This window comes from Neoarius graeffei, chromosome 27 (assembly GCF_027579695.1).
Source record: "Neoarius graeffei isolate fNeoGra1 chromosome 27, fNeoGra1.pri, whole genome shotgun sequence".
Classification (NCBI taxonomy): Eukaryota; Metazoa; Chordata; class Actinopteri; order Siluriformes; family Ariidae; genus Neoarius; species Neoarius graeffei.
The window spans coordinates 9,043,619-9,071,218 of NC_083595.1; the positions used below are offsets into that span (position 1 = coordinate 9,043,619).

The 27,600-nt window shown below is 44.6% G+C and overlaps 2 protein-coding genes across 2 annotated transcripts in view; both read right to left on the reverse strand.

Moving 5' to 3' along the window:
* Nucleotides 1–1,855: 1,855 nt before the first annotated feature.
* On the reverse strand, nt 1,856–7,286 carry LOC132874887 (B-cell receptor CD22-like). The gene is made up of 10 exons (XM_060911365.1): nt 7,060–7,286; nt 6,213–6,548; nt 5,872–6,096; nt 4,908–5,249; nt 4,617–4,835; nt 4,241–4,510; nt 4,057–4,147; nt 3,904–3,958; nt 3,620–3,813; nt 1,856–3,479 (listed from the first exon to the last, which is right to left on the reverse strand). The coding sequence occupies exons 1-10, from the start codon at nt 7,103–7,105 to the stop codon at nt 3,386–3,388; spliced, it is 1,872 nt and encodes a 623-aa protein (XP_060767348.1). The 5' UTR covers nt 7,106–7,286; the 3' UTR covers nt 1,856–3,385.
* Nucleotides 7,287–9,752: 2,466 nt separating this feature from the next.
* The window catches only part of LOC132874798 (uncharacterized), a 46,893-nt gene continuing 29,045 nt past the window's right edge, over nt 9,753–27,600 (reverse strand). The window contains exons 15-22 of the mRNA XM_060911199.1: nt 15,716–16,057; nt 15,425–15,643; nt 15,049–15,318; nt 14,575–14,665; nt 14,412–14,448; nt 12,391–12,468; nt 12,217–12,294; nt 9,753–11,338 (exon numbers count right to left, since the gene is read on the reverse strand). Coding sequence (XP_060767182.1) covers nt 11,324–11,338; nt 12,217–12,294; nt 12,391–12,468; nt 14,412–14,448; nt 14,575–14,665; nt 15,049–15,318; nt 15,425–15,643; nt 15,716–16,057 — 1,130 coding nt within the window. The 3' untranslated portion in view covers nt 9,753–11,323. The remainder of the gene's footprint in view (nt 11,339–12,216; nt 12,295–12,390; nt 12,469–14,411; nt 14,449–14,574; nt 14,666–15,048; nt 15,319–15,424; nt 15,644–15,715; nt 16,058–27,600) is intronic.

The window sequence follows — 27,600 nt, forward strand, 5'->3', positions numbered from 1 at the left end:
TTACTGCTCTACTCAAAAAAATGAGCCATCTGGCTGCAGTGGAACCCCTCAGCAGATCAAGATCTCGCTCATCTCAAGGAAGCTTTCACCACAGTACCCATAATGAAACCACCTCGACCCCTCCAAACCATTCATCATGGAGGTTCATGCTTCTGAAACCAGTGTCAAAGCCGTTCTCTCCCAGCAGTTAGAAGAAAAGCCCAAGGTCCATCTCATCACCTTCTTTTCTAAGAAGTTGTTCCCTGCTGAGAAAATCTATTACATTGGTAAAAGGTAAAACTCCTCACAGTAAAACTGGATTTGGAGGAGTGGCATAACTGGCTAGAGGGGTCCCACCACCCATTCATGGTTTATACTGATGATAAGAACCTGCACATGCAGACAGCTAAGACACTGAACTCTGGTCAGGAACACTGGGCACTGTTTTTTTTTTTTTTGCACAATTTGATTTTACCTTCTCATATTGCCCAGGGTCCAAGTGGACTAACTTTCCCAGATATACCCAGCTCCCTGTCATGAACACTCAAAAGAATGCATCTTGCCCAAATCATGTTTCATAGGAGCCTTCACCTGGGACATTGACAGAGAGATAGAGAATGTTCCAGAAATGAGAGTCCCCACAAAGTTCCCAGTGCCCTCTCTCCTCAGAGACAAGCTGTCAGAGACAAAACATGGGCTCACACCTCACCTGCCATAGGTCACCCCAGCACTCACAGAATACATCAACTCACTTCTTCCAGCTTGTCCCACTTAAATGTGTGGGGTCACTGCCATGTGGACCTTACTGATCTATGTCATATTAATTGGAGCATTGTTTTCCACCAGATGCCCTTCCTACTCCAACCCTCTCATTTCCAGGCTTTGGAAACAACCATTCACACACATTCACACCTACCGTATGGACAATTTAGAGAAGTCAGTTAACCTAACTGCATGTCTTTGGACTATGGGGAACCCGGAGCACCCAGAGGAAACCCATGCAGACACGGGGAGAACATGCAAACTCCATACAGAAAGGTCACTGCCAGCCACTGGGCTCAAACTTAGAACCTTCTTGCTGTGAGGCAACAGTGCTAACCACTGCACCACCATGCTGCACCACAAAACACATCAACTCCTGCAAAGTAAATGCTGGCGGCCACAAATGTTTCAAGATATCCACAGATTTGCCTGCTTCTGCTCAGTATGTGCCCAAGTCAACATACCTTGCACATTCAGCTGTAAATGGCTCAAAGACCTTGGTCCCTTGACTTTATCACACATCTTACTTTGTCACAGAGCAAAATAGTCACCATGGTAATCAAAGATAAATTTTCAAAATCATTGCATCTGATAATTCGACCCAACCTATCATCAGCCTTTGAAGTAGCTGAATTAGTTTTCAATCATATGTTTAGGTATTTTGTTATTCCAGAAGACATAGTGAGTGGCTGGGATGTCCAATTCATGTCTTGAAACTGGGGAGGCTTCAGGGAAAATCTTTGCATCTCCTTGAGCCTGCCATCTGGTTACCATCTTCAAGCAAATGGCCAAGTGGAAAGGGCAAATTAAAAAAAATTGGGCATTTCCTGCAAACCGTCTGCACCAACAACCAGGAGGAGTGGGCACAATTCCTCCTCTAGAGTGAGTCTCATCTCATCTCATCTCATTATCTCTAGCCGCTTTATCCTTCTACAGGGTCGCAGGTAAGCTGGAGCCTATCCCAGCTGACTACGGGCGAAAGGCGGGGTACACCCTGGACAAGTCACCAGGTCATCACAGGGCTGACACATAGACACAGACAACCATTCACACTCACATTCACACCTACGGTCAATTTAGAGTCACCAGTTAACCTAACCTGCATGTCTTTGGACTGTGGGGGAAACCGGAGCACCCGGAGGAAACCCACGCGGACACGGGGAGAACATGCAAACTCCACACAGAAAGGCCCTCGCCGGCCCTGGGGCACGAACCCAGGACCTTCTTGCTGTGAGGCGACAGCGCTAACCACTACACCACCGTGCCGCCCTCTAGAGTGAGTATATCCAAAATTCCCTCTGGCATTCTGCAACCAAGCTAACACACTTTCACTATGTCCTGGGGTACCAGCCACCTCTGTTCCCATGGATCGCCAACCCCATAGAGTCACCCATTGTAGACAGATGGTTCCAACAGAGAACAGAGGTGGGAATAAGCCCACCAACACCTAGAGCACACTGCCCAGATAACCAATAAATGTGCAGATATACACAGGGAAGAGACCCTCAACGATGAACCAGGAGATTGGGTATAGCTCTCTTCCAGGGACATTCTGGCCACTGAGGGATGCAGAAAGTTGTTACACCACTATTTTGGCTCTTTCAAAGTCCTGCAATGCATAAATGATGTAACTTATAAGTTGGATTTAGTAGGTCACAGCCACCAAGCCCCATCTGTTCATGTGTCCTATCTGAAAATAGTCATTTCCTCTCCATCCCCAGCACTCCTAGACATCAAAGGCTAACCAGCTTACACCATCAAATAAATCCTTGACTCATGGCGTAGACAGAGTAAGCTTCAGTACCTTATCAAGTGGGAGAGCTATGAACCAGAGGAAAGATGCTGGGATCCTAGTTCATAATGCACTTGATCCCTGACCAAGAGTTTCAGGCAAGTCACCCAAATCACCTAGGTCCATGGCCTAGGGGGAGGCCAAGAAGAAACCTCATTCCCAGAGGGAGTGCTTCTGAGAAAGGTTCGGTCATGTAAATGCCAGATTCAGCATCAAACTACAACTGCTAGGACATAATGCGGCCTACAAACATGGCAGCTGAGAAGTACAGTCCCCCAAACCACAGACTCTCTCACATTCATGTTCACTTTCATACTAATTGCACACACCTGGACTCAATCACACAACACTGCTCACAATATTTAAGGACTCATAGTTTGCACCATCTTTGGGAAATATAGGCTCAGTGTTCCATACCTGGCAATACCAAGCTTAGATGGTGTGGTTTTGATCCCTGTTCTGGTTCCTTTTTTTTTTTTTTAAATCATCTCTGACTTGCCTTATGTTGTTTGCACATCACCTGACCATTGTCTGTTTCCTGATTCTGAATTTTTGCCTTTTGTTGAATTCTGAATTTTTGTTTTGGATTTGTCTGAAAGCTTCAATAAAGCTTTATTTTACCTGCACCTGTGTTCTCATCTGCCTCTGTGACATAAATCAAAAACGGGTTAAAAAGATAATTGAATTAAAAAAACTATGTAAAAAAAATTAACCCTTAATCAAAATTCCTCTTAAAAATTCTGACTTGCACACACAATTTTTAAGGTAATACAGCATACAGTCATTAATACTGCTACTCTGATAAAATTCCAAAGCTGTCCCTCTTCTCCTGTTCAGTACAGAACAGAACAATCATGTCTCCCTTAGCTCATTTTCTTTTCTAGGGAGTTTCTGGACCTGGCTGTAGATCGGAGATGAATCTTCAGCTGCGTCATCTGTCACAAGCCTATGGAACAAAAAGAGGTGATCTGAAGACTAGAATTGTGTCAGGTCTTACATTTCTAATCAGTCACTTGAACTTAATAAAGTAGATTCAGCACCAAAATTAGTATTCGTTAAGTTGCTCACTGGATGGCAGCAGTGTACCTGTTAATGTTCACAGTAGCATACTGAACATCCTCTTCCTCTGTGGTGTCTGGAGAAAGTCTGGGTGATAGAGACTCTTCCGGTATGTAGAAGTTTTTGAAAACAACACTGGCATAGTGAATGTTGTCCTGATCATCTGAGGCAACACTGTCTCTGTGGTTCAAGGCTGGGACAGTTTCGTACACAGCAGCAGACTGAGGTTGCAAACAAGCACAGGATAAACGTCATATTTGAACATGTCACATGATCAAACAGTCCTTTCAACATCCTTCAACCACACTCACCGGTCCACTCTCACTACTGCTGCTGTCACCATGAACTGAGCTCAGTTTCCTCTTCCTGAGAAACAGCAAGCACATGTTCATTGTTATTGTAAATGAGTATGTTTAATTGTAAAATCACGTGTGAAACATTTGGTATGTTCACATTTTTCATACCACATCCACAGAGCTCCTGAGAGGAGTGTTACTGCCAAAAAGACAAGAAGTCCGACTATGATGAACAGGTACTCTGTGTTGTGCTCTGGCCCTTAAAAAATATATCATAAGCAAGATAAGAATTATTGTTGTTGTTTGTTAGTCTGCTTAAAACAGCTGCATAAAAGTTTTACACTGCACTTACCCAACACATTCAGGTATATTGGTGTAGAGTTGTCATGTCCCAGCTTGTTGTAAGTAGTGCAGTAGTACAGTCCTCTGTCGTGGGAGCTGATGTTGCTGATGCTGTAATTCTGGCCTGTTGCTAACAGTGTATCACCAGCTGGTCTCCGCTTAAACCAGGAGTAGGTGAGAACAGATGGGTTTGCATCACTGCTACAGCTCAGAGTCACTGAATCCCCCTTCACTGTGTCTCCAGAAGAAAGATCCATTGCTCTGGTGTTTTGGGGGGAATCTGATTAGAAATAAAACGCATGAATCAGCTGGTGTGTGTTCAGGATGAGAATTTGATCAAGATCTAGTCGGTGTACTCTATTGAGGAGAGTAAAATCCACACTCACACACTGGGGGAGAGAGGAGACTGTCATGGCCTTCAACAGCACAGCTGTAACTGACCACACCACTGACTGCAGCTACAGAGCAGGAGGCAGATTTACACTCAGACACACGCTGTCCGTTCTTGTACCAGATGTAAGTGGGGTTGTTAGACAGAGTGCAGGTGGTAGAACAGCTCAGCCTTATGTCCTGGTCACTCGCGGCTGATACTGCAACCTTCAGATCTGCAAACAATAAACTGGTTGATGATTTTCATCTAAATTTAATTCAGTAAATGTATAACTGTGTAACATTACCTGTGACAGACAGAGAAACTCCAGGTTGGCCGGTGAATTTTTCCCCGTCAGTGTAGAATCTGAATCTGAATGTTTGAGCGTCTCTCTCCGTCAGGTTAGTGATTCTCAGACTACAGTTATTCTGGGAGCTGTGTGTGTACTGCACTCGGCCCTGATACTCCTCATCCTCTCTCACATCCACAGCCTCACCATCAGCCTGCTTTCTAATAAACCACACTGATTTAATCACTCTGTGGCCTGCAGGGAGTTTATAAGAGCAGGAGACATCAATCGATGTGTCTTTCAGAGCACAAACATGTTCAGGCGTGTAAGTCACACCCCAACACTTTTTACCCAGTACACCTGAAACACACAGAGGTACACACAGGAAGGAAGAACTCGAATAAGGAGAGCTCCATTTAGACTTTTGAAGCTGAAATTCATGTGAAATGCGAGTTGCTCTGTAAAGCACTAAAATATATAATTAAACGAAAGCAAATCTGGATTAAAACGATTCTATTAACTGATCTAAACATAGATTTGCATTTCTCTGTCCCATGGCAAAATAAAACAAACAGCAACAGGACCAATTTTATCAGCAGAGCTTTTCAGAGATTTACGAGTCAGAACGCCATATTTTCTGCGTTCAGAAACATTTAGTAGCTCAGAAATGCTTATTCTCTGTGTCGATGAAAACAAAGCCAAATAATGTGAGGTGGAATTGTGAAGTATAGTTTGTTCCACAGATAAACAGCACCAACATTTTTTTTAACTGATCTATAATTACATAATTTACTAAATAATTATTGAAAGTATTAAAATGATATCTCACACCATCAGTGACTTAGAAACCTTTTTTTTTTAAATTCAGTCATCATTTCAGAAACAATGATAAAAGCAAAGTCTGATGTTTCAATGATACCAGTATGAGTTACTGGTTGAGTATGAGTTTGATCCTGAGGGACAGACCGACTCTGACACTTACACACTGGAGGAGAGCGGTGGTTACTCTCATCCACCTCACAGGAGTAGCTGCCTTCATGATATTGATTGCTTGAGTCAAGCCCAATGAAAGCCTCACTGGTAGCCAAGAGATATCTGTTATTCTTGTACCAGTAAAATCTGTATGTGTTGAGGCTGCAGGTGGAGTTACAGGTCACTTTCACTTGTCTCTGTCCTACAGTGTCAGGATCCACCTTCACCTGCAGATCTACACACAATTATAAACCAAAACTGTGTAAATAATTCAGTAAGTAATACATACTACTCATTATACAGGAAAGTGTGTGTGTGTGTGTGTGGGGGGGGGGGGGGGGGTGTTCTGACCTGTAACAGTCAGAAGAACTCCAGATGAGGCTGATATCCAGTCACTGCTCCGTGTTTTAAATCTGAAGTTATAAACTCCAGTGTCACTCACTCTCACGTTGCTCACTGTCAGCTCAGAGGAAGACCACCAGGAGCTTACAGACACTCGTCCTGAGTATTGTGGGTCTTTCCTCAGGTCTTGTGCTTCTCCTTCAGAGCTCTGGACCCGATACCACTCTGTCTGTGTGACACTAGAGTAACCAGGTGTTGTAAATGTACAGGGGATTTTTACTGTAGATTCAGTAACAGCACAGAGACTCTGAGAGGAGAAAGATATACTGGGCTGTGCTTGAATTCCTGGAACGAACACACACACACACACACACCAGAACAACAAAATAAAATGAGTGAAACCCTCAGTAGTGACCAATGACTTGTGCACTAACCAGCAAGAGTGTAAGAACGGTTTTAACTCCTGCTGCTCTCAGTCACACACAGCGAGTGAGGCAAGGACGAGAGTGAAAACGAATAAAGATAGAATTCAATTTGAAACTGTTCATCAACTTCATCCGGATTTATAGAATTAACAGCACAAATAAACTCACACAGGAAAAGAAAGGTGCAGGACCTTAATGTATTATGTAATACATTCATAGCATAATATAATGATTTGATCACGGAAAAAAATCTATTTTATATTTCGATAGAATTTACAATAATTCATTTTTTGTTGCTTGAACGCTTTGCTTTTCCTGTCTGCACTCAAATCTTGTCCAGGTCATTAAAAACACACAGACATGCCGAGAGCCTTTCTGAACTGTTACAGTCAAAAGACAGCAGAAAGAGCTGAAATATTTGAAAAGTTTACCTGTCAGTAACATGAGCATTGCTGCTACTGTAGTATTTCTCCACATTCTGTCAAACACAGTGGCATCAACCTTCAGACACCTGAGACTTGAAGATCCACCACGTGCAGAATTTAGACCCAAAAAATCCTGAGAAATATAAAATGAATCGATTTGACTTTTTAGTGAATATTTCCTGCTTTAATCAGCCTGTTGCTCCTTCACTCGTACTGCACTTGTCACTGATGAGTTTCGTCATGACACTAGCAGTGGAAACACGGAAGATGTGTAATGCACTTACAACAGTACTGTGTTGTTACACTTCTTGATTTTATCTTTGTGTCTTCCTTCTCTTAAACAGGAGAACACACAAGTGTGGCTAACGCCCCTTTCTTACTCTGTTCTTTCTTTCGTGCTATAAAAAAGGCGTCTCTAGAACTCGTACTGTTCTTATTCTCCCCCAAAATTTCTTCCATTTTCACGAGTCATAATTTTTGATGTAGACCCATAAAGTTATACAGTAATTAAACTATATGAATCGTGCACGTGTACTATTGGGAAAGACCTGAAAGGCTGGAAAATCTGAAATATCATGAGAACCATTGAGCAACACCCTAGCAACCAACTAGGTTCACATAGCAACCACTGGGCAAGACCTGCAATATCATAACCACTGGAGTACGTTAGCAAGCATTGAGTAACACCTCAGCAACCAACTTGAGCTCAGCAACCACTCAGAACACCATAACAACCACCTGGAATATCATGGCAACCAACAAGAAATGTGATAGCAACCCAATGGAATATCATAGCAACCACCGAGCAACACCCAAACAACCAACCGGGACAGCATAGCAACCACCTAGCAACACCCTAATAACCAGCTAGAATAACATTCCTAATAAGGCTGCCACCCTTCACTTATAATACAGAATGGTGCTATATTGAAAAATAAAACCCAGCATCCATTGTTGAGTTGATAAAGGACGTCAATTGTCCCAGATTTCTCCTCCACACAGTTTCATACATCCACCAATTCTTCATCGTGGTGAGATCATCATCATGGTGAAGAAAATCAAAACAGTTTCACAAGAAATCGAGGAAAAGATCAGAATCAGTGTTATGGGACAGAGAATAACTCAAACTGTACAGTTTACCATGGAGCACGCAGCAGGTGATGATAACATCCGAGCAGCGGAAGAACAACATGGGAATCAGTCAGTACCTTTTACCTCAGACTTCCCCGATGAGGAAATGGCATGATGATGTTTAATACATTATGTTATGTGCTGTTCTTTTTCATTATCTGATTGAATGATGAGGGTTTTCCTCAAAATCATGAACCAAAAAAATCCCCATAAAATAATGAGGGTCGAAGGAGAACAAGTACGAGGGCACTGTCAAGCTAGCTAGCATCAGGCAAAATATTATATTAGGCTGTATAACTAGGTCAGGGGTTGGGGTTGGACTGAAGGTTTAAGATTATTAGATAGATTTATTCTGTAATTCATAAATATTGTAGTTTACATTCGAGAAATAGTTGCAAGGTAAAATTATCCGAATAAATAGCCATAAAATGTCCCTTATTTTGTGGCACAATGGTGTAGTGCAGGGGTCTTCAATCCTATCCGCAAAGGGCCGGTGTAGCTGCAGGCTTTCATTACAGCCAAATTGGAGGCTCACTTGATTGTTGACTGGAGACGAGGGTGAAATGATTAAACAAGTGAAATCAGGTGTAGCTCCTGCTTGGTTGGAATGAAAGCCTGCAGCCACACTGGCCCTTTGTGGATAGGATTGAAGACCCCTGGTGTAGTGGTTAGCACTGTCACCTTACAGCAAGAAGGTTCTGGGTTCAAGCACAGCGGCCGACAGAGGTCTTTCTGTGTGGAGTTTGCATGTTCTCCCCGTGTCTGCGTGGGTTTCCTCCGGGTGCTCCAGTTTCCTCCACAGCCCAAAGACATGCAGGTTCGGCTCATTGGTGACTCTAAATTGACTGTAGGTGTGAATGTGAGTGTGAATGGCTGTTTGTCTCTGTGTCAGCCCTGTGATGATCTGGTGACTTGTCCAGGGTGTACCCTGCCTCTCGCCCATAGTCAGCTGGGATAGGCTCCAGCTTGCTCACAACCCTCCACAGGATAAGCGTTTCCAGATAATGGATGGACAGATGGATGGATGCCCCTTATTTTCCCTCATTGACTGTGGCAACCCCAATACCAACCCCACCACCACCACCCAAGGAACCACCTGGAATACCATCGCAACTTTCTCGCAACACCGTCATGAACACCTCTGATATTGTTTCGCGAGCTGTGTCAAGCCAACATCAATGTTCATTTACAAACTTGAGTCTTCTAGTTTCTTTTTAAAACCAAGTTGAAGAGGTTTTGTGTCCTGATTCCAGTTTTTTTCTCTCTCATGTTTCATCCATTATAAATTCGTCTCTGTTTCTTCAAAAGGTGGTGCGCTTTGACCAGTTAGGTTTGAGGGATTTTTTTTCCCCCCAGACTGCTGAATCATGAAATTCTGACATTGTCCCACAAGAAGCTGAGCTGCTTTTTTTATTATTCATTTATTTATTTTTATTTTGTATTTCTACTTCATTTTATTTTTCACTTTTTAAATGACCAGGATTGTTCTCTATATCATGTAAAAAGGTTTGAATTACTGTTTGAAGATGGTCGATACATTAAAAAAAATATATATATATCACACAATATAAAAGCTCAGAAGCTCAATTTTATTCTTGCACATAGAAAAATTTTGAACTTTGTACAGTAACAGATCCAACAGTGGAATTCATCTTGATGGAGGTTGGTTTTCTTTCCTACATTATCGGTTCTCATCATCATCATCAAACAGCTTTTTACAACATATGAAAAAAAACACATAGGATTAGAGAATAGCAGATAAAGTGATAATTTGTTAAACAAGTGATTAACAAAGTGATTATCAACTGATGTCAGTGTGAACAGAGATCAAGCAAATGAAGAGACAATGATGAGAAAAAGCTGGAGCGCGAGATATCGGAGTAAATGTGAAGGATAATCCCAGGCCACTACACTTGTTTATATATATTATACATATAATCTAAGTGTGTGTGTGTGTGTGTGTGTGTGTGTGTGTGTGAGAGAGAGTGAGTGTGAGAGAGAGTGAGTGTGTGTATGTATAACACATTAAATATGCAAAAAGACAACTGAGAAATTCAAGTCTGACTCGTGCCCTAATTTTAAGAACTTGTGACTCAACTTGGACTTGAGCACCGGTGACTCGGACTCATGTATTAACTGCATTCGGACTCGTAAATTGGAGACGAGGACTCGAATTTTTTTTTCTTTATTTTTTGTAACATGCCATAATAATTTGGCATAAGATATTTATATCTATATTAATTTTTGTACTAATTTCATGCAAGACTGTCACACCTGCGTGCCTTGGCACGTGCATCAGATAGACTTTCAGGCACGCTTCGGATAGCACGCGCGTCAAGTGGACTCTCGTGCATGCGCCATAAATGACTTGCACCTACACGGGATTAGGGCGCAATTAGCGCGCCTATATAAAAATAGTGAAAATGCACTTACTTTGCGAAGTATTGAGTTGCATTGCTGACATGTTACCGAGCCTTATTTCCTTGTTTGGGTTCCTGATCCCTGATTTCCTGTTTCTCGTCTTTGATTCTGCCGAGTCTACGATAGCCTGTTTGTGCCTCGCTCGTCCTCTTGCCCGTTTCCCTGTTTTACGATTTTGCCTGCCATTCTGGATTGTTTACCGGTCTTCACTTGTATTAATAAACACACCTTCTACACTTATGTCCATCTCCCAACCTGTTTCACATTTGCCTGTTCATACATCACGTTCAGGAACAAACTAATGCTAATGGCGCTAAAACAGCCACCATCAAACGGTGCGGTTGGAGTCTTGTTCTCGGACTAAAAATTTTTTCATGACTTGGACTTGAAAACTGGGGACTCGAAACTGGACTCGGACTCTAGGTTTAGTGACTCAACAACAACACTGCTTCCACCGATAGTGAAGTCACCTGTATTGTCACTACTGTACATTCTTGGACCCACTGCTGTCTAAATAGTGCAATTACAGTTCGGAAAAACTAAGAGATTACGCAGGCTGATGATAATAGTGCTTCATTTTTTATTTCATCAATTTGAAATCATCATCAAATTTCTATCGTGATTTATCGTCCCATGATATATCGTTCCACACCCATCACTAACCAAAATCTACTGTTAGTCATCATTCCCCAGTTCTGGAGAACTTCTCCTCACTGAGTCAGGTAGCTATACCCTGAAATAAAAGCACACACATTATAAAATTATACACTGGAATAAACAAACACTCTTTTGCACAAAACACACACTTCCTGTCGATTGAATTTCTATCAGAGGACGAAATCACAGATTTCAAATATCTGGATGTGTTACTTCTCGAAAATGCATCAAAATAAATGAAATAAACAAACATTCTTACATTTATTACAGTCTTGTACATAGGAATGATCACTGGAGTAAGAAAAAAAATCATTTTAACTGTCATGAATCAGTTCACCAATTAACAGTCTCAGGAGGCATTACACTTTCAAACACTTCACCACAGATATGGAACAAATTTGAACATCAGCCATCTATTGTGACAAATCCATAACATCTGGATCCATCGAAACTACAAGGCTAAAAATAAAATCTGGAAGGCAAGATAAATTATAAAAATATGTGCTGTTCTGGGCGGCACGGTGGTGTAGTGGTTAGCGCTGTCGCCTCACAACAAGAAGGTCCGGGTTCGAGCCCCGTGGCTGACAAGGGCTTTTCTGTGTGGAGTTTGCATGTTCTCCCCGTGTCCGCATGGGTTTCTTACAGGTGCTCCAGTTTCCCCCACAGTCCAAAGACATGCAGGTTAGGTTAACTGGTGACTCTAACTTGACCATAGGTCTGAATGTGAGTGTGAATGGTTGTGTATCTATGTGTCAGCCCTGTGATGACCTGGCGACTTGTCCAGGGTGTACCCCGCCTTTCGCCCATAGTCAGCTGGGATAGGCTCCAGCTTGCCTGCGACCCTGTAGAACAGGATAAAGTGGTTAGAGATAATGAGATGAGATGTGCTGTTCTGATGAAAGAGAGGTGACAGTGACCATTTATTTCAGTCTGGTGAAGCAGGAACACACTTACCGTCAGCGTGTCATAATCAGAGGACATGGTTGCAGGGTTCAGGGTTGTGTAAGTCTCACTGTCAAAACTTTTAACATTCTGGGGGGGAAATGAACAGTTTAGAGAACTAAATATGGGATGTGCATGGTCTCACTCACACACGTACACACACACACACACACACAGTATACGTACTTCCAGTGTGTCATAATCTGGGGACACAGTCCTGGAGTTCATTTCTATGTACATGTCATCTCCAGGCAATGGAATACGCTGAGAGAAATGAACAGAAATCTTCTTTAACAGAAATCTTGAACAGAAATCTTCTTCAATAATAGATGTATACAGTGGTGTTTGAAAGTTTATGAACCCTTTAGAATTTTCTATAATTCTGCATAAATATGACCCAAAACATCATCAGATTTTCACACAAGTCCTAAAAGTAGATAAAGAGAACCCAGTTAAACAAATTCGACAAAAGTATCATACTTGCTCATTTATTTATTGAGAAAAATGATCCAATATTACATATCTGTGAGTGGCAAAAGTATGTGAACCTCTAGGATTAGCAGTTAATTTGAAGATGAAATTAGAGTCAGGTGTTTTCAATCAATGGGATGACAATCAGGTGTGAGTGGGCACCCTGTTTTATTTAAAGAACAGGGATCTATCAAAGTCTGATCTTCACAACATGTTTGTGGAAGTGGATCATGGCACAAACAAAGGAGATTTCTGAGGACCTCAGAAAAAGCGTTATTGATGATCATGAGGCTGGAAAAGGTTACAAAACCATCTATAAAGAGTTTGGACTCCACCAATCCACAGTCAGACAGATTGTGTACAAATGGAGGAAATTCAAGACCATTGTTACCCTCCCCAGGAGTGGTTGACCAACAAAGATCACTCCAAGAGCAAGGCGTGTAATAGTCGGCGAGGTCACAAAGGACCCCAGGGTAACATCTAAGCAACTGAAGGCCTCTCTCACACTGGTTAATGTTCATGTTCATGAGTTCACCATCAGGAGAACACTGATCAACAATGGTGTGCATGGCAGGGTTGCAAGGAGAAAGCCGCTGCTCTCCAAAAAGAACATTGCTGCTCATCTTTTTTTTTTTTTTTTAAAGATATTTTTTTGGGCTTTTTGCACCTTTATTGGATAGGACAGTGTAGAGACAGGAAATGAGCGGGAGAGAGACGGGAAGGGATCGGGAAATGACCTCGGGCCGGAATCGAACCCGGGTCGCCCGCATTCATGGTATGGCGCCTTAACCACCTGAGCCACGACGCCCCCATTGCTGCTCATCTTAAGTTCGCAGAAGATCACGTGGACAAGCCAGAAGACTTTTGGAAAATTGTTTTGTGGATGGATGAGACCAAAATAGAACTTTTTGGTTTAAATGAGAAGCGTTATGTTTGGAGAAAGAAAAACACTGCATTCCAGCATATGAACCTTATCCCTTCTGTAAAACATGGTGGTGGGTATAGTATCATGGTTTGGGCCTGTTTTGCTGCATCTGGGCCAGGACGGCTTACCATCATTGATGGGACAATGAATTCTGAATTACACCAGTGAATTCTAAAGGAAAATGTCAGGACATCTGTCCATGAACTGAATCTCAAGAGAAGGAGGGTCATGCAGCAAGACAACAACCCTAAGCACACAAGTTGTTCTACCAAAGAATGGTAAAAAAAAGAATAAAGTTTAATGTTTTGGAATGGCCAAGTCAAAGTCCTGACCTTAATCCAATTGAAATTTTGTGGAAGGACCTGAAGCAAGCAGTTCATATAAGAAAATCCACCAACATCCCAGAGTTGAAGCTGTTCTGTACGGAGGAACGGGCTAAAATTCCTCCAAGCCGGTGTGCAGGACTGATCAACAGTTACCGCAAACGTTTATTTGCAGTTATTGCTGCACAAGGGGGTCCCACCAGATACTGAAAGCAAAAGTTCACATACTTTTGCCACTCACAGTTCTGTAATATTGGATCATTTTCCTCAATAAATAAATGACCAAGTATAATATTTTTGTCTCATTTGTTTAACTGGGTTCTCTTTATCTACTTTTAGGATTTGTATGAAAATCTGATGATGTTTTAGGTCATATTTATGCAGAAACATAAATTCTAAAGGGCTCACAAACTTTCAAGCACCACTGTAGGAACTATATGTTGTACTTGATGAAGATAAAGCAGTCAAGTGAAAAATTCTCTCAGTACCTGAATATCTGTGTCTCTTTCTGCTTGTCTCTTCCTCCTGTTCACACAAATGACACAAAAACATGGCTATTAAACTGTTCGTGCATCATTCAGCTAATGCTTTAGACTGGATTAAGTTCATGGTACAGATTAATGGTCACGATGAAAGAATTCAGTCACTCACTTGATGCACAGAACGGCAGTAAGAAGAGAAAGAAGGAGAGCAGGAACGAGTGCAGCCGCTCCCCATACAGCATGCAGCTTCCACACATCAGCTGAGATAAAGAACATGCAGCACATCAGTAAACACCAGCATGAAGGTTTTACTACTTATAAAACACTTGGGGACATGCTGTTGTATGAAAATAATCAGCTTCAGGGTGGTATCACTAACTCGGTAGCGACCGAGTGATGCGAGTGCATTAATATAAATCTGTGATTTGTTGAGCAGCCAGAACTACTGACAGAGCTGCTGTGAGAGAAAATGAATGAAGAGAATTCAGCAGTGCTGTGGGATAATCAGTGATATCATGTTCCCTTTGTGGAAAACAAGATCCATCATTACCTTATGCAGGTAATTTAATGTAAAATAGAAAAACATGTTTTTGATGAATGAAATATCCTGATTAAATAGTTATTTTAAAAGCTCAACACTTACCCAACACATCCAGGTGTATTGGTGTAGAGTTGTCGAGCCCCAGCTGATTGTGAGCAGTGCAGTAGTACAGTCCTCTGTCCTGGGAGCTGATGTTGCTGATGCTGTAATTCTGGCCTGTTGTTAACAGTGTATCACCAGCTGCTCTCCGCTTAAACCAGGAGTAGTTGAGAACAGAAGGGTTTGCATCACTGCTACAGCTCAGTGTCACTGAATCCTCATCCACTGTGTCTCCAAAGGAAAGATCCATTGCTCTGGTGTTTTTCGGAGAATCTGATTAGAAATAAAACGCATGAATCAGCTGGTGTGTGTTCAGGATGAGAATTTGATCAAGATCTAGTCGGTGTACTCTATTGAGGAGAGTAAAATCCATACTCACACACTGGAGGAGAGAGGAGACTGTCATGGCCTTCAACAGCACAGCTGTAACTGACCGCACCACTGACTGCAGCTACAGAGCAGGAGGCAGATTTACACTCAGACACACGCCGTCTGTTCTTGTACCAGATGTAAGTGAGGTTGTTAGACAGAGTGCAGGTGGTGGAACAGGTCAGCTTTATGTCCTGGTCACTCGCGGCTGATACTGTAACCTTCAGATCTGCAAACAATAAACTGGTTGATGATTTTCATCTAAATTTAATTCAGTAAATGTATAACTGTGTAACATTACCTGTGACAGACAGAGAAACTCCAGGTTGGCCGGTGAATTTTCCCCCGTCAGTGTAGAATCTGAATCTGTATGTTTGAGCATCTCTCTCTCTCAGGTTAGTGATTCTCAGACTCCAGTTATTCTGGGAGCTGTGTGTGTACTGCACTCGGCCCCGATACTCCTCATCCTCTCTCACATCCACAGCCTCACCATCGGCCTGCTCTTTAATAAACCACACTGATTTAATCACTCTGTGGCCTGCAGGGAGTTTATAAGAGCAGGAGACATCAATCGATGTGCCTTTCAGAGCACAAACATGTTCAGGAGTGTAAGTCACACCCCAACACTCTTTACCCAGTACACCTGAAACACACAGAGGTACACACAGGAAGGAAGAACTCGAATAAGGAGAGCTCCATTTAGACTTTTGAGGCTGAAATTCATGTGAAATGTGAGTTGCTCTGTAAAGCACTAAAATATATAATTAAATGAAAGCAAATCTGGATTAATACAGTTCTATTAACTGATCTAAACACAGATTTGCATTTTTCCCTCCCATGGAAAAATAAAACAAACAGCAACAGGACCAATTTTATCAGCAGAGCTTTTCAGAGATTTACGAGTCAGAATGGCATGTTTTCTGCGTTCAGAAACATTTAGTAGCTCAAAAATGCTTATTCTCTGTGTCAATGAAAACAAAGCCAAATAATGTGAGGTGGAATTGTGAAGTATATCAAAATAATTAGTTTTGTTTCAGACATGTAAAAGCTTTTTACCTTTACCTGACATGTTTCGACGGTGTAACTTCCGTCTTCATCAGAGGGTCACCCGGATGTTGGTGTGTGACGTGCCTTTATAATCAGCTGATGTTACGGAGGTGTGACCTCCCTGTCAATATTGACAGGTCGGTCACACCTCCCGCTGTCAGTGTTGCCCCCTCAGGACGGCGCTCCAGGTGTGGGAGAGCATGTATGCCCCCTCATCCCTGTTTATTGTTCTTGGGCTACGCTTTCTGATTTCTATTGACTCCTTGATCCAACGGTGGTATCTGTTGTTCTCTTGCTGTATGATCTGAGCATTGTCCCAATCCATTATATGATTTTCCCTTCTGCAGTGGTCCGTTATTGCTGATTTCAGGTTCTCTTGCATAGCTTTTTCTTTTATTGCTCTTGTTTGTCTCTGTTCTGTTTCTTTTTCACATTCCTTTTTATGTTCCTTTTTCCGTGTACTAAAACTCCTTCCTGTCTCCCCAATGTAGGTTTTATTGCATGACAGGCATGGTATTTTATATATGACATTATATTTATTGTGTTGGTTGATTTTGTCCTTAGGGTGAACTAGTAGCTGTCGTAGTTTGGTGTGTGGTTTCACGGGTGTTTGTTTGTTGTGTTTTTTCATAGCTCTTTGGATTTGTTCTGTAACTCCTCTGACATACGGTAGAGTCACTACTGCTTTACTTTCCTGTTTTTGGGTTGTCTGTTTTCTTCCTTTTTTCTGTGTCTTTTCTTTTGTTTTCACTTGTTGTGCGCCTTTGTGTATGGCCCATGGTGGATATTGACATGTGATCAGAGCTTGCCGTATGTGTTGTTCTTCTGTTGCGCGTTCTGTGGGGTCGGTTATGATTGATGCACGTTCGTAGAGTGTTCTGACAACTGACAGTTTGTGTGCGATGGGGTGTTCAGACGTCCAGAGCAGATATTGATCAGTGTGTGTCGGTTTTCTGTAGATTGTTATTTTGATGTCTCCGTCGTTTGTATGATGAATTTTTATGTCCAAAAATGCTATTGATTTTTCTGTTTCCTCTTCGTGCAGCGGAAAGGGTGACCCACAGCGGGAGGTGTGACCGACCTGTCAATATTGACAGGGAGGTCACACCTCCGTAACATCAGCTGATTATAAAAGCACGTCACACACCAACATCCGGGTGACCCTCTGATGAAGACGGAAGTTACACCGTCGAAACATGTCAGGTAAAGGTAAAAAGCTTTTACATGTCTGAAACAAAAGAAAACTAATTATTTTGATTTAAAGAAGAAGACATAATGAACGTAATATATTTATTAAATGAAAGTTATGGAAAAGAATGCATAAAAGAGTTTCGCTGCCTAGAACAACTGACGAAGAAACGGGCACGCCAAAGAAATCATTTAAAATTCAACCTGCGATGCCGAGATGAAGGAATCACGCCGGCAAGTTTAAACATCAAGACTCCTATTCCAACCAAAAACGCAAAGAAGGCCGTGGACAGAGCGAAAAAGATACTAATCAAAGAAAGGATACGATGCACAACGAACAAAATAAAAAACATCAGCGCGGAGTTAGAACAACAATTGAAACAGTGGAAACAACTTTTCCCCCTCACCAAAGAAATGGACACACTGATACAAGAACACCTGCACGAAATACACGAAAAGGAATTCACAAAAACGAAGACTCGGCACATCGGAAAACTGGAAAGATTAATCACCAAGAAAAGACAACAGGAGCAGAACAACATCACGACAAATAAGAAATGGATACACAATATATCAACTCATAAACTGACTGAAGCAGAGCGCAGCATCCTGACGCGAGGACTTAATTATGCCGTCACACCGCACAAGATCCCACACGAGGATTTCATCCTAGCAACGGAGCTGGCATGCGAAAGAATACAGGATCAGGGACACAAAGCAGAATTACGTAATAAAATAGCAGGAATACTGAAATCCGCAAAACTACCACCAAGCAACATATCAAAGCAAGAGCAATAAGAAGTTTGGCCAAGAATAAAAACATCATAATATTACCCGCAGACAAAGGCAGAACAATAGTCATAATGGATACAGCACAATATGAAAACCAAATGAACAGTATGTTGGCAGACACCACCACATATGAGATCCTCAAGAAAGACCCCACAGAGGACAAGAAGAAAAAACTAAAAGATTTACTGAAGCCTTTATTGGAAGCCAACAAAATTGAAAAACAGACATGCAACAATTTAATACCCACAGCCAGCATAACCCCCCGGATCTATGGCACACCAAAAATACATAAACCAGGAGCACCATAACGTCCGATTGTGGACAGCATCGGATCAGTCACTTACAACCTGTCTAAAGTGCTTGCGGAGATAATCAAACCACTACTGGGCCAAACAGAACAACACTGCAAGAATTCAAAACAACTAGCAGAACAACTCAGTAAAATAAAAGTGGAAAAGAATGAAATATTAATATCACACGACGTTGTCTCCCTATTCACAAAAACACTGGTGGAAGCTACACTGAGAATCGTACGACAGTGCCTCAAGACAGACAAGACTCTCAAGAAACGCACACAGTTATCAGTAGAAGACATCAGTCAGCTGCTCAATTTCATTGCCACATCCACATACTTCCAGTTCCGCGGAACAATATACAGGCAGAAAGAGGGGTTTGCGATGGGGGACCCACTCTCCGCCATAATGTGCGGCTTCTTCATGGAACACCTTGAAAGAGAGGCTATTACATCTGCCCCAGAAGAATGCAGGCCCACATTATGGAGGAGGTATGTAGATGACATCCTGGAGAAAGCGAAAATCGGACGCACCCAACAATTGACAGATCACCTCAACTCTATAGACGACACCAGCAACATAAAATTCACGCACGAAGAGGAAACAGAAAAATCAATAGCATTTTTGGACATAAAAATTCATCATACAGACGACGGAGACATCAAAATAACAATCTACAGAAAACCGACACACACTGATCAATATCTGCTCTGGACATCTGAACACCCCATCGCACACAAACTGTCAGTTGTCAAAACACTCTACAAAAGTGCATCAATCATAACCGACCCCACAGAACGCGCAACAGAAGAACAACACATACGGCAAGCTCTGATCACATGTCAATATCCACCATGGGCCATACACAAAGGCGCACAACAAGTGAAAACAAAAGAAAAGACACAGAAAAAAGGAAGAAAACAGACAACCCAAAAACAGGAAAGTAAAGCAGTAGTGACTCTACCGTATGTCAGAGGAGTTACAGAACAAATCCAAAGAGCCATGAAAAAAAACAACATACAAACACCCGTGAAACCACACACCAAACTACGACAGCTACTAGTTCACCCTAAGGACAAAATCAACCAACACAATAAATATAATGTCATATATGAAATACCATGCCTGTCATGCAATAAAACCTACATTGGGGAGACAGGAAGGAGTTTTAGTACACGGAAAAAGGAACATAAAAAGGAATGTGAAAAAGAAACAGAACAGAGACAAACAAGAGCAATAAAAGAAAAAGCTATGCAAGAGAACCTGAAATCAGCAATAACGGACCACTGCAGAAGGGAAAATCATATAATGGATTGGGACAATGCTCAGATCATACAGCAAGAGAACAACAGATACCACCGTTGGATCAAGGAGTCAATAGAAATCAGAAAGCATAGCCCAAGAACAATAAACAGGGATGAGGGGGCATACATGCTCTCCCACACCTGGAGCGCCGTCCTGAGGGGGCAACACTGACAGCGGGAGGTGTGACCGACCTGTCAATATTGACAGGGAGGTCACACCTCCGTAACATCAGCTGATTATAAAGGCACGTCACACACCAACATCCGGGTGACCCTCTGATGAAGACGGAAGTTACACCGTCGAAACATGTCAGGTAAAGGTAAAAAGCTTTTACATGTCTGAAACAAAAGAAAACTAATTATTTTGATTTAAAGAAGAAGACATAATGAACGTAATATATTTATTGTGAAGTATAGTTTGTTCTGCAGATAAACAGCACCAACATTTTTTTAACTGATCTATCTTCTTCTTCTTCTTCTTCTTTTGGCTGCTCCCGATTAGGGGTCGCCACAGCAGATCTTTCATCTCCATTGCTCCCTGTCTTCCACATCCTTCTCTACCACACCTGCCACTTTCATGTCCTCTCGCACCACATCCATGCATCTCCTCTTTGGCCTTCCTCGTTTTCGTTTGCCTGGCAGCTCCATCCTCAACATTCTCCTTCCAACATGCTCTGCATCTCTTCTCAGGATGTGCCCGTACCATCTCAGTCTCATCTCTCTTAGCTTAATTCCCAAGCTCTCCACATGTGCTGTCACTCCCATCGCAAACCTTAACATCCTCAACTCCGCCACCTCCAACTTTGCCTCCCGTCTCTTCTTTAAGGGTACGGTCTCCAATCCATACATCACAGCTGGTCTCACTACTGTCTTATACATCTTACCTTTCACTTTTGCTGGGACTTTCCTATCACAAATGACTCCCGAAATCCTTCTCCAACTGCTCCACCCTGCCTGCACTCTTTTTCTCACCTCACTATCGCAGCCCCCATTTTCCTGCACAGTTGACCCCAGGTACTTGAATTCACCAACTTTCTTTATCTCTACTCCTTGCATCTTCACTACACTCTCATGCCCATTCTCATCGATGCACATTTATTCTGTTTTGCTACTGCTCACCTTCATTCCTCTTCGTTCCAATGCATACCTCCATCTCTCCAAACCCAACTCAACCTCCTTTCTACTTTCACCACATATCACAATATCATCCGCAAACATCATGTTCCATGGTGACTCTTGCCTCACTTCGTCCATCAAGCTATCCATCCACTATGGCAAACAAGAAAGGACTCAAAGCAGATCCTTGATGGAGTCCCACCTTCACCTTGAACCATTCAGTCGTTCCAACTGCACACCTCACTGCTGTTTCACTGTTCTCATACAAGTCTTGCACCACTCTAATATACTTCTCATTCACTCCACTCTTTCTCATACAATACCATAACTCCACTATCGGCACTCTATCGTATGCCTTCTCCAGGTCTACAAACACACAATGTAGCTTTCTCTGGTCTTCTCTGTACTTCTCCATTAACATTCTTAAAGCAAAAATTGCATCCGACGTGCTCTTTCATGGCATAAACCCGTACTGCTGTTCACAGATTGTTACCTCTCTTCTCAATCTCGCCTTCAATACCCTTTCCCATAGCTTCATGGTGTGGCTCATCAGTTTTATTCCTCTGTAATTACTGCAGCTCTGTACATCTCCCTTATTCTTGTATATTGGGACTAGCACACTCTCCATTCATTTGGCATTTTCTCATTCTCTAGGATCTTATTAAACAATCTCGTTAGGAACTCCACAGCCGTCTCACCCAAACATCTCCAAGCCTCAATTGGGATACCATCTGGTCCGACTGCTTTCCCAGTCTTCATTCTTTTCATGGCTGCCCTCACCTCATCCTTACTAACCAACTATGCTTCATGATTTGCTGTCTCCAATGAATCTGACCTTTTCTCTCTTGGATTCTCCTCATTTAATAAATCCTCAAAGTACAACCCCGATTCCAAAAAAGTTGGGACAAAGTACAAATTGTAAATAAAAACGGAATGCAATAATTTACAAATCTCAAAAACTGATATTGTATTCACAATAGAACATAGTACCTGTGGCAGTGGGGGCGTGGTCAAGTGGCGGTCTGTGACCGAAGGGTGGAGTCAGGGAAGGTAAGTAGCAGAATCACTACACCTGATGTGAATTAACCTGTGTTTGTGTGTCTTCCCCAGTGACCGCGCCCTATTTAAGGAGGAGAGCGAGAGCAGAGCGGGCTCTCTCCTGACCAGAACACATGTGTGTGGCGTGTGTGTATAAGTAAACGTATAGAAGCTGAAAAGCTGACAATAAAAGAGTTATTGAGAACTCAGTACTGGCCTGCCGTGCTTCTGTGCTCCACCCACCTAGAACACTTGCTACAGTGGTGCCGAAACCCGGGAGGAGCGCAGGAGAGAACAGCCTCATGGAGTCCTCCCCCTTCAAGGACCTGGTCCATGCCCTCGCCACGGCCCAACAGAGCCAGCACCAGGCGCTGGTCGCCCTCCGGGAAGAACAGGAGTGAAGGTTCGAGGCCCTGGTGCTGGCGCAGCAGGAAGATCGCCGGGCATTCCGGCACCTACTCGTGTCGGCGGGGTCCACCACCTCCACCGCTGCGGGCCCTTCCCACCTCACCCTGACAAAGATGGGCCCACACAACGACCCCGAGGCCTTCCTCGTTCTCTTTGTGCAGGCAGCAGAGGCGTGGGGTTGGCCGGTGGAACAGCGCGCGGCGCGCCTCCTCCCCCTCCTCACGGGCGAGGTGCAGCTGGCTGCACTACAGCTCCCCGCCGACAGCTGGCTGGTCTATGTGGACCTCTGCAGGGCCGTCCTCCAGCGCATGGGTCGCACTCCTGAGCAGCAGCAGCAGCGCTTCCGCACGCTGCGCCTGGAGGTCGGCCGTGGCCGACCGGCCGTTCGTGTTTGGCCAGCAACTCCGGGATGCCTGCCGCTGGTGGCTGAGGGCCGACAACCGTGATGCTGAGGAGATCATCGATCTGGTGGCGCTGGAGCAGTTCGTCGCTCGACTTCCAGAGGGAACTGCGGAGTGGGTCCAGTGCCATCGCCCGGCGTCGCTGGATCAGGCCATTGAGCTGGCGGAGGACCATATGGCGGCCGTTCCAACGGCAGGACAGCGTGTCTCCCCTTCTCCTCTCCCCTCTCTCTCCTTCTGTTCCTCTCCCTCGCCCCATTCCCCCACCGCAGAGGCGGGGGCCGGCTCCACCCCAGCCGGCTCCCCGCACCCGCAGTGTCCTATCTTCCCCTACTTCCATGTCTGTGTCTTCCCCCCCTCAGGTGAGTGATATCCGGAACACCGGTACAGAGAGGGAGCCCGGGCCGGTGTCCTGGCGCTGCGGGGAGCCGGGGCACCTCCAGCATCAGTGCTCGGAGATGGAGGTGGGCGCGGTGGTCCGGATCCCCGACGCGCCAGGAGCCGCCCTCGATCGGGCCGGAGCATATCGCATACCGGTGAGTATCCAAGGGGATACGTATCAGGCTTTGGTGGACTCCGGCTGTAATCAGACCTCAATCCACCAAAGCCTGGTGCAAAACGAGGCACTGGGGGAGCACAATTGGTGAAGGTGTTGTGTGTGCATGGGGATGTTCACAGCTACCCTTTAGTGTCAGTTCACATTCTGTTTTGAGGGGAGAAATTTAGAGTAAAGGCGGCGATTAATCCTCGCCTCACCCACTGTATAATTTTGGGGACTGATTGGCCGGGATTTCGGGATTTAATGAGTCATCTCGTGAAGAGTGGGTCCTGCCAGGGAGGTCCTGGTGTGGCATTGGTGGGAGCAGCTGTCACAGAGCCGTCTACGTCAGCTCCGCGTCAGAGGGAGGAGCCGCTGGCTCCTCCTCTCTCTCTCGGGGAATCCCTCACGGATTTTCCATTAGAGCAGTCGCGAGACGAGACTCTGCGGCATGCATTTGACCAAGTGAGAGTAATCGATGGTCAAATGCTCCAGCCAAACGCCACCCCATCCTTCCCCTACTTCGCGATTATGAAGGATAGATTATACTGAGTGATGCAGGACACTCAAACTAAAGAGCAAATTACGCAGCTTTTGATTCCGAAGAGCCGCCGGGAATTGGTATTCCAGGCGGCTCACTTTAATCCCATGGCTGGACACTTAGGGAAGGATAAAACACTAGCCCGAATAATGGCCCGGTTCTATTGGCCAGGGATTCGCGGTGATGTCCGTAGGTGGTGTACGGCGTGCCGCGAATGCCAGTTAGTAAATCCAGTGGCCATTCCAAAAGCGCCTTTGCGCCCTCTCCCATTAATCGAGACCCCGTTCGAAAGAATTAGGATGGATCTCGTCGGGCCATTAGATCGGTCAACACAAGGGTAACACGTTATATTAGTTCGAGTGGACTATGCAAAGCGATACCCGGAAGCAGTGCCTCTTTGCAATATCTCAGCATGCCATATTGCGGAGGCGCTGTTCTGCGTTATCTCCCGAGTTGAAATCCCAAAAGAGATTCTGACTGACCAAGGCACAACGTTTATGTCATGTACCCTAAAGGAGCTGTATAGGTTGTTGGGTATTAAGCCAATCCGCACCAGCGTTTATCACCCACAAATGGACGGTTTAGTTGAACGGTTCAATCGCACCCTCAAAAATATAATTAAAAAATTCGTAAGCGAGGACGCACGTAATTGGGATAAGTGGCTCGAACCCTTGTTGTTTTCAGTGCGAGAGGTCCTACAAGCCTCCACGGTGTTCTCCCCGTTTGAATTGTTATATGGGCGTAAGCTGCGCGGCATTCTCGATGTGCTGCAGGAAAATTGGGAGGAGGGACCTTCACAAAGTAAAAATGAAATCCAATACGTTATTGACCTGCGCACAAAACTCCACACACTCGCCCACCTAACCCAGGAGAATTTGCGGCAGGCCCAAAATCGACAAACCCGCCTGTACAAGAAGGGTACGCGCCTCAGGGAGTTCGCACCAGGAGATAAAGTACTCGTACTGTTGCCCACATCGAGCTCCAAATTAATCGCCAGGTGGCAAGGACCCTTTGAGGTCACATGGCGAGTCGGGGACGGCATGAGGTGAGGCGAATGGACAGGGGTGGGGCGTTACAGGTTACACTTCAATCTGTTAAAACGTTGGAGCGAGGAGGTCCCCGTGGCGCTGGTGTCAGTGGTTCCTAAGAAGGTGGAGCTGGGGCCGGAGGTTCAAAAGGGAAAATTGGCATCACCCACCGCTCCAGTACCCTGTGGAGCTCACCTATCACCGACCCAGCTCGCGGAGGTCGCCCGGTTGCAAACAGAATTTTCTGACGTGTTCTCGCCCCTGCCCGGCTGCACCCACCTCATAGAACACCACATTGAGACGCCCCTGGGGGTGGTAGTGCGTAGCCGCCCTTACAGACTGCCCGAACACAAGAAAAAGGTGGTTCGGGAAGAATTCGAGACCATGCTCAAAATGGGCATTGTCGAGGAGTCCCACAGTGACTGGAGCAGTCCGGTGGTCTTGGTACCCAAGGCTGATGGGTTGGTCCGGTTCTGTGTGGGCTATAGAAAAGTCAGCACGGTGTCTAAATTCGATGCGTACCCAATGCCTCGTATTGATGAATTGCTCGATCGACTAGGCATGGCTCGCTTTTACTCGACACTGGATTTGACAAAGGGTTATTGGCAGATCCCCTTGACTCCATTTTCCCGAGAAAAAATGGCCTTTTCCACACCGTTCGGCTTACACCAGGTTGTCACACTTCCTTTTGGGCTGTTTGGGGCGCCCGCCACGTTTCAGCGGCTGATGGATAGGGTCCTCCGCCCCCACACCACCTATGCTGCCACGTACCTTGACATTATTTATAGTAATGACTGGCCGCGGCACCTACAACACCTGAGGGCCGTCCTTAGGTCGCTGAGGTGGGCGGGTCTCACAGCCAACCCGAAGAAGTGTGCGATTGGGCGGGTGGAAGTACGGTATCTGGGCTTCTACTTGGGCAATGGGCAGGTGTGTCCCCAAATTAACAAGACTGCAGCGATTACGGCCTGCCCGAGGCCCAAGACCAAAAAGGGGGTGAGACAGTTCCTGGGGCTGGCTGGCTATTATCGCAGGTTTATACCTAATTATTCGGACGTCACCAGCCCGCTGACTGATCTCACTAAAAAGGGGGCACCAGATCCGATCCAGTGAACGGAGCAATGCCAGCGGGCTTTTTCTGAGGTAAAGGCTGCACTGTGTGGGGGGCCACTGTTACACTCCCCTGACTTTTCTCTCCCTTTTATATTGCAGACGGACGCATCGGACAGAGGGCTGGGGGCTGTTTTGTCCCAGGAGGTGGAGGGAGAGGATCGCCCAGTGCTGTATATAAGTCAAAAGCTGTCAGTGCATGAGGGGCGCTACAGCACCATAGAGAAGGAGTGCCTGGCCATCAAGTGGGTGGTCCTCACCCTCCGTTACTACCTGCTGGGACGCCCTTTCACCCTCTGTTCGGACCACGCGCCCCTCCAGTGGCTCCACTGCATGAAGGATGCCAACACGCAGATCACCCGTTGGCATCTGGCACTCCAACCCTTTAACTTCAAGGTGGTCCACAGGCCGGGGGCACAGATGGTTGTTGCGGACTTCCTCTCCCATCAAGGGAGGGGGGGAGTTGGCTGCGGGCCGAATGGCTGCCCGGCCTGAGTCGGGCGGTGGGGGTATGTTGCAGTGGGGGCATGGTCAAGCGTCGGTCTGTGACCAGAGGGCGGAGTCAGGGAAGGTAAGTAGCAGAATCACTACACCTGATGTGAATTAACCTGTGTTTGTGTGTCTTCTCCAGTGACCGTGCCCTATTTAAGGAGGAGAGCAAGAGGAGAGCGGGCTCTCTCCCGACCAGAACACGCATGTGGCGTGTGTGTATATGTATATAAGTAAATGTATAGAAGCTGAAAAGCTGACAATGAAAGAGTTATTGAGAACTCAGTACTGGCCTGCCGTGCTTCTGTGCTCCACCCACCTAGAACACTTGCTACAATATCAAATGTCGAAAGTGAGACATTTTGAAATTTCATGCCAAATATTGGCTCATTTGAAATTTCATGACAGCAACACATCTCAAAAAAGTTGGGACAGGGGCAATAAGAGGCTGGAAAAGTTAAAGGTACAAAAAAGGAACAGCTGGAGGACCAAATTGCAACTCATTAGGTCAATTGGCAATAGGTCATTAACATGACTGGGTATAAAAAGGGCATCTTGGAGTGGCAGCGGCTCTCAGAAGTAAAGATGGGAAGAGGATCACCAATCCCCCTAATTCTGCGCTGACAAATAGTGGAGCAATATCAGAAATGAGTTTGACAGTGTAAAATTGCAAAGAGTTTGAACATATCATCATCTACAGTGCATAATATCATCAAAAGATTCAGAGAATCTGGAAGAATCTCTGTGCGCAAGGGTCAAGGCCGGAAAACCATACTGGGTGCCCGTGATCTTCGGGCCCTTAGACGGCACTGCATCACATACAGGCATGCTTCTGTATTGGAAATCACAAAATGGGCTCAGGAATATTTCCAGAGAACATTATCTGTGAATAC